The 7,244-nt window shown below is 34.3% G+C and overlaps 1 protein-coding gene across 1 annotated transcript; it reads left to right on the plus strand.

Moving 5' to 3' along the window:
* The first annotated feature begins 4,063 nt into the window (after positions 1-4,063).
* Positions 4,064-5,599, plus strand: LOC132104769 (progranulin-like). The gene is made up of 5 exons (XM_059510316.1): positions 4,064-4,216; positions 4,289-4,483; positions 4,564-4,701; positions 4,932-5,061; positions 5,210-5,599. The coding sequence occupies exons 2-5, from the start codon at positions 4,289-4,291 to the stop codon at positions 5,221-5,223; spliced, it is 477 nt and encodes a 158-aa protein (XP_059366299.1). The 5' UTR covers positions 4,064-4,216; the 3' UTR covers positions 5,224-5,599.
* Positions 5,600-7,244: the final 1,645 nt, after the last annotated feature.

The raw sequence follows: 7,244 nt of genomic DNA on the forward strand, positions 1-7,244 counted from the left end.
CAAGATCAGCCCAAATAGATCTTCTTTTACTGTATACAGAATGATCATGTGACTGAAAAAACCTAGATGGGAATCAGCTGTGATTTATATATTTGCATAACTGCAATAAGCTGTTTCTCATTAGCAATGGAATAAAATACAGGGAATATATTTGTGTTTCAATTCACAATATGAACACCTGTTCACTTTGACTTTAGCCTATATAAGTTATGTTTAGAACAAGATGTTACCTGTTCTGACATACAGTGTGAAAGCATTTGTAAATTTGACTGTAAAATTGCATTGTTTTGGTCTTGGTTGAGCTTGTGTGTAAAAGAAGTTCAAGCATTTTAAATTGGTGTTAACTGTATGCATTTTGTATCAAAGCAACAAGAATTGTGTTAATTGTATAGCCTACAAAGACGGATGTTGTGCTAACTGTGTTAAGAGTTTAGGAAACTTGTTAAAGGTATTGAAAAAACTGTCATAGCGATTGTAAAAAACTGTAATGTGCCCTTGCTGAAAGAAGTATTTAAAAAAAACAAAAAACTTTTGCATTACTTGTTGCATAAAGTTTGCATTACTTTGGAGCCACTGACAGATCTGAGTTTTCTGTATATTTATTTCACAGTCCTAAATATCTATATCTACAGTGCCCTCCAAAAGTATTGGAACAGTGAAGGAAAATTTAAAAAAAAAAAAGTTTGAAGTTTGAAAGCTAGTATTTAGCATGCAATCACAACGACCCATGGATATCACCAAGTTCTAGGTCTCATCCTTAGAAAACCATTTAATTCAGCCATTTTCAACTGAGTTTCTACCTGTAGTCTCTTTTCTCCAGCTGGTGAGAAGCATGTTCAGTTTGATTTGTTGTTTCTTTTTACAAACGGAGGGAGAAATTGAATTGACTTTACTCTAATCGATAACATGCCACAGAATGTTTTGAAACCTATTTTTTTTGTCTGTTTAAAATAATTGTCATATGCCCTTTTATTGTCCACTGTTTATTTGCAGCTTGAAAATATTCAATAATGTTTTATTACTGCTGGAAAATGAGACTAAATGATATTTGTGTAAGTTAAAATGCAATCAGATTAAAATCATACAAGTATGTTCAGTACAAGTATGCAGGTCATTATAACATGATAGGTTGCATTACTGGTTGCATTGTTTCCATTACCTTGGCATCATATAGTATTTGATCCTGCGTTATGTGTGCATGTGTGTCATAAGATTCCAGGTCTGATTAAAATGTCCTAGCAAAAAAAAGTTTGAACAAATATTTATTTTAAATTTATGCTAAGAGAGTTAAATAAATTTTCCCCAGCTCTGACACAACATTTGCAAACCAGATATTTTTAAACTGAGGTTACCATTCAGTTATTATGTAATGTCTGGAATAAAAACATTTATTTGAAAACCACACCAACACTTCTATTCCTTCACTCATTTAATGCAGATTGTAGTTGTTGTTTTTCTTTGAATTCTATACAGGGACATATGACATACGAGTGAGTGAAACAGTGAGTGAAAGTGACATTCAGCCAAGTATGGTGACCCTTACTCCGAATTCGTGCTCTGCATTTAACCCATCCAAAGTGCACACACACAGAGCAGTGAACACACACACACACACACACACACACACTGTGAACACACACCTGGAGCAGTGGGCAGCCATTTATGCTGCAGCACCCGGAGAGCAGTTGGGGGTTCGGTGCCTTGCTAAAGGACACCCAAGTCGTGGTATTGCCAGCCCGAGACTCGAACCCACAACCCTAGGGTTAGGAGTCAAACTCTCTAACCACTAGGCCCCGACTTCCCCTTTTTTTTTTTTAATACACATAGAGGGTATATTAAACTGTCTGACTCTATGAAAGTGTGACTCTACAATTTTCATAGTCATGAAAATAAAGAAAACTCTTTGAATGAGAAGGTGTGTCCAAACATTTGGTCTGTACTGTATCAATCCTAATTTTAAAAACAAAAATGTAAATGTAGTTTTTTAAATCATTTGCTGAAAATTCTTATTAATATCAGTGTTGAAAACAGTTGTGCTGCTTAATCCTGTGATAATTTTTTTCCAGATTTCTTTGATAAATAGAAAGTTAAAAAGAAAAGCATTTATTATAATCATAAATCTTTGTAACATTGTATAATATTATATTAACTAAATATCTGCATAATATCTTCTATGTCACTTTATATCAATTTAATTCTGCTTGCAGATTAAAATTATATTTTGTATAGTTTATCTTTTGATGCTTGCTTTCTTTTTCTCTCTTTCTTTCTTTCTTCATCATCATCATTCATATTCTTCTTCTTCCTGACCCCAAACTTTTGAATGGTGGAGTATACAATTAAATGTCTCCCAGGGAAAATACTTATGAATAATTATATTGAAATATTAAATTATTAATACAGTTTATTACAATTGCTATGACAGTTTTTTCAAAACCTTTAACAAGTTTCCTAAATTCTTAACACAGTTAGCACAACATCCGTCTTTGTAGGCTATACAGTTAACACATTTCTTGTTGCTTTGATACAAAATGCATACAGTTAACACCCATTTAAAATGCTTGAACTTCTTTTACACACAAGCTCAACCAAGACCAAAACAATGTAATTTTACAGTCAAATTTACAAATGCTTTCACACTGTATGTCAGAACAGGTAACATCATTTTCTAAGACTAACTAACTTACAAATGTAGAAGTTTGGGCAGATTAGATCACATTTATTTATTTACTATTTATTCTACTGTGGCTTTTTCTGTTCTGTAAATTTACTATTTTCACATAATGACAAAAAGTATAAATACAGTTTTTCTCAGTCACTTTGGTACATTTCTCGAATCATTCTTGACATTTGCAAAACAGTAAGTGCATTTCTCAAAACAACTCGTACAAATAGCAAAACACCATGGATTACCTGCAAAAGCCAATCTCTTGCTCAAAATCAAGATCAAAATCAAGATAGTCAAGATTCCCTTGCACAATTCATGCCAAATTTACAAAAAAATCTAATAATGATGTGTAAAAATGAAAAAAATGTGCTCGGCAGTTTATGACAACTAGATTACAGCTTTTTACAATTGCTATGACAGTTTTTCAATACATTTAAAAAGTTTCCTAAACTCTTAACGCACCAACACACCTAAAACACACAATTGGCAAAACGGTTAATTTCATGCTCAAAATCACACATTGTAAACTAAACCCCAAACTAATAGTCAAAATACAATAATAAACTAACACAATACACTATGTCTAACAAAACACTGCAAACATGTTTCAAAATCAAATAATTATTCAAAACACTAACACGTGTTCTATTCCAACAGGAACATTTAGTCAATCATAACACAATGATAAAAAAACACTATCACTATCAAATTACAGAAACTGCATTATTTTATGTGTCAGGTCTGCCCTTATACAATAGACAGTATTTTGTAATGATCATAGATTGTTTCTTTTGAAGCCTCTCTACATTGTGTTAGTGTTTTGAATAATTATTTGAAACATGTTTGCAGTGTTTTGTTAGACATAGTGTATTGTGTTAGTTTATTATTGTATTTTGACAATTAGTTTTTGGGTTTAGTTTACAATGTGTGATTTTGAGCATGAAATTAACCGTTTTGCCAATTGTGTGTTTTAGGTGTGTTGGTGCGTTAAGAGTTTAGGAAACTTGTTAAATGTATTGAAAAAACTGTCATAGCAATTGTAAAAAACTGTAAACTGATTGGTGAAATAATTAGAATGATTTCTGAAGAATCATGTGACACTAAAGACTGAAATAATGAATGCTGAAAATTCAGGAATAAGCACAGGAATAAATTACATTTAAAAAAATATTAAACCGTTATTTAACCGTAATAATATGTTTTTAATTGATTGATTAATTAATGTTTATTACTAATAACAAATACATTGTTAAATAAATGCTTTTGGATGTGAGGAAGAGATGCTCTCACTACCGCTGTAAAGTTCTGCCTCACTCTCATTCCCTTTCTTTCATATCTGATAACATTATGATCATGAAAAATCTTCTGTATGTTCAGAAAATCATAAAATGGTATCTAAATGTCCTGGTTAAAATCTAACTGACCAGATTTCCTGTATTTACAGTAGGAGGAGTCATGGGTACATATATATGAGGCACAATAAGAACATCACAGGACCACCCAACCAGCAGCAAAACAATCTACACCAGAGGAGACCCAGACAGCAAGGTAAATGTTCTTATTCTCACTGTCAGGGAAAAAGCTATAATAATATAAAACAAATTCCTTTAATGTTTTCAGATGGTTCCAGTGTTGATGTTCCTCGTGGCAGCTCTTGTAGCTGCAGATGAGCCAATAATGGATCTCACAGGCCCATTAGAGTCTGACAGTGCCTCTGTTTCAGTGGTATACTGTGATGCTTGTACTACATGTCCTAACGGAAAAACGTGCTGTCGTTCTCCTCATGGTGCTTGGTACTGCTGTCCATTCCCAATGGTCAGTGAATCAGTAACTCTTTTATACTCTGTTAAGTTATGTTTCATGTTTAACCCTGGCTCATTCTTCCCACTCTTCAGGGTCAGTGCTGCAAAGATGGACATCATTGCTGTCGTCATGGTTATCACTGCAATCGGAAATCGACCCATTGTTTGAGGGGGTGGTTGAAACTGCCATCTTCTGCTGAGCTGGCCACCAAGGCTATCCAGAAACCTCAGGTGAGTCAGCACTCTGTATATGATTCTAAAATAATGCAAACTATATGCAACCAGTAATGCAAGCCATGCAACCAGTAACTCAAAATATGTGACTAGCAATGCAACCTATCACGAAAACCACTGTGTAACAATAACCTACATGCATGACAGATAATGACTTCAATGGTATATTATATTCTATTAATCAAACATATTTATCTGAGCTTCATATTTATTTATCTTTGTTGCAGTCTGTCCCCATTGACCAGGCTCCAGAATGGAAGAGTCAGACTGAGTCAGTTCATTGTGATGGAAATGTCTTCTGCTCTACTGAGCAGTTCTGTTGCAAGACAGCAGCTGGCCAGTGGGGTTGCTGCAACGGTAAAACAAAATTTATGTTGCTATCATAATCATGACACTTATATAAATTTTAGACGAACATTGGTTTTAATATAACCCATAATCAATAATAAAAACTCTAAAGTTTTGTGTTTGCTCATGTTATTATTTGTATTTCTTTCTTTTATAGAGATGGTGTTGTAAGTAAGCAACCCCGTGACTTGGGTGCAGGTCTTATTAAAGACTTACCAAGTGCAAGAGGCTTTTGTCACACTTTCACTCAGCATCATTTCCCCTTAGTTTGTTGTTATGGACACTCATTAGTGTCACCTGTGTACTATCAATCATTTATTATCACCCCATTTGGTCATGTATTTAAATTGAACTGTTTCACTTCTTGGTTGTCAGGTCTTGTCTCTAATTGCTACTATTCTATGTTGCATTTACCCTGTTTGGATTATTAAAAACTGCCTAAATCATGTGCCTTTATTATAACCAAGTGTGACAGCTTTCAGAAGTCAATTACTGCTGATATAGATTCAAGCTGAATTAATGCAAAATAAAACTTTAAAGCACTGCAGTCAAATGTCATTGTCATTTATTAATTGAACTTTTGTTTTTGAGCGTTTTTAGTTTGTTTGTACCTTTTACAATTTATCATGAATTAATCTTTTAAGGGGACAAATTATTCATTCAATTCAGTGTACTTCCAACAGCTTATGTTTTTGATATACTGAAATCTTTTCAGCAACGATTGTAATAAATTAGACTGCCATGCTGCTGTAATACTTATTGTTGCTGTGGCTTATGGTAAAGAAATGAACATTCAATTCACAGGCAACAGTTCTGGTGGACATTCCTGCAGTCAGCATGCCAATTTCATGCTCCCTCAAAACTTGCTGACTTGTGCTGTCTGATAAAACTGCACATTGTAGAGTGGCCTTTTATTGTGGCCAGCCTAAGGCACACCTGTGCAATAATCATGTGGTCTAATCAGCATCTTGATATGCTACACCTGTGAGGTAGATGGATTATCTCGGCAAAGGAAAATGCTCACTAACATAGATTAAGACAGATTTGTGAACAATATTTAATAGAAATAGGCCTTTTGTGTACATAGAAAAAGCATTAAATCTTTAATTTTTAACTCATGAAAAATTGGGGCAAAAACAAAAGTGTTGCATTCATAATTTTGTTCAGTGTATAGATATAGTTTGTTTTGATGTCCTGCCATTTGTCAGTAATAATTAACCATTGTTAAGTATAATATATCTATCTATATCAGTGGTTTTCAACCTGTGGTCTGCAGTGGTATTGCAAGTGGGCCGCCAATTACTATTAAAAAAAAAAATAATATTGTTAATATATATAAAAATCTCTAAGTCATAACATAATAACATGATTTCATTTATATAATTAAATAACAAAAAAAATATATTAAACTGTTACTATGCTTCTACTATTCGAGCTTGCTGATTGGTTTAAGAATAAACCATCAATTTATCTTAGATATTTTTGCTGCATATGCTACAGAACAACAAATTCAAACGTGCATAAATGGCTGCCAAAAGGCTTGACATAAATGGCTGTCAATGTGTTCCCTCCTGACTGCTTGCTCCGCTGACTGTCTATCCGCTGCCGAGCTCTACCTGGATCTGGTTTTCCCATTTTGCTGAGCAGTGCCAGCCCGAGTGATTTTCTGTTCATTTCCAGTTCATTCTAGGGCTGTGTGATTAATTGAAATCGTCATAAAGTCACAATTTGAGCGTCACGATTTCTAAATCGCTTTATAGCACGATTTTCGCGGCCCTGACAGAACAGAACAGACTGGGCATAGCCTATGCCTAACTCCAGCATCACACAATCTGTGATGCGCCTTTTTTCCGAGCCCATGTTAATGGATCAGAGCGTTCACACTGCACGCGGTAAAAGGCTAGAAATAAAAATGTGCGAAAATAATTAATATCTAACACCATAGGCGGAAATCGCGGGGGGTCGGGGGGGTCCAGACCCCCCCATCTGAAGGTTGTCCCCCCCTAAAATATAATTGAAATATCTGTATTGTAAATAATATAATGATATATAGTTAAAATAATTGTGCAAGTAGTAAAACAATACAAATGCAAACGGAGCAACAACAAAAAAAGTTTTAAACATCTCGAGTTCCCCCTGCTTTGCCTCACAGTGCTTTGGTCCACTGCCTGCTCCCCTTTTACCTCTCCACC

This window comes from Carassius carassius, chromosome 25, assembly GCF_963082965.1.
Source record: "Carassius carassius chromosome 25, fCarCar2.1, whole genome shotgun sequence".
NCBI lineage: Eukaryota > Metazoa > Chordata > Actinopteri > Cypriniformes > Cyprinidae > Carassius > Carassius carassius.

Bases quoted from the DNA above. Each gene is read 5' to 3' on its own strand.
- LOC132104769 (XM_059510316.1), top strand. From the start codon at position 4,289: ATGGTTCCAGTGTTGATGTTCCTCGTGGCAGCTCTTGTAGCTGCAGAT. The intron at 4,484-4,563 runs GTCAGTGAATCA...CCCACTCTTCAG, and splicing joins ACTGCTGTCCATTCCCAATG to GGTCAGTGCTGCAAAGATGG. The intron at 4,702-4,931 runs GTGAGTCAGCAC...TCTTTGTTGCAG, and splicing joins AGGCTATCCAGAAACCTCAG to TCTGTCCCCATTGACCAGGC.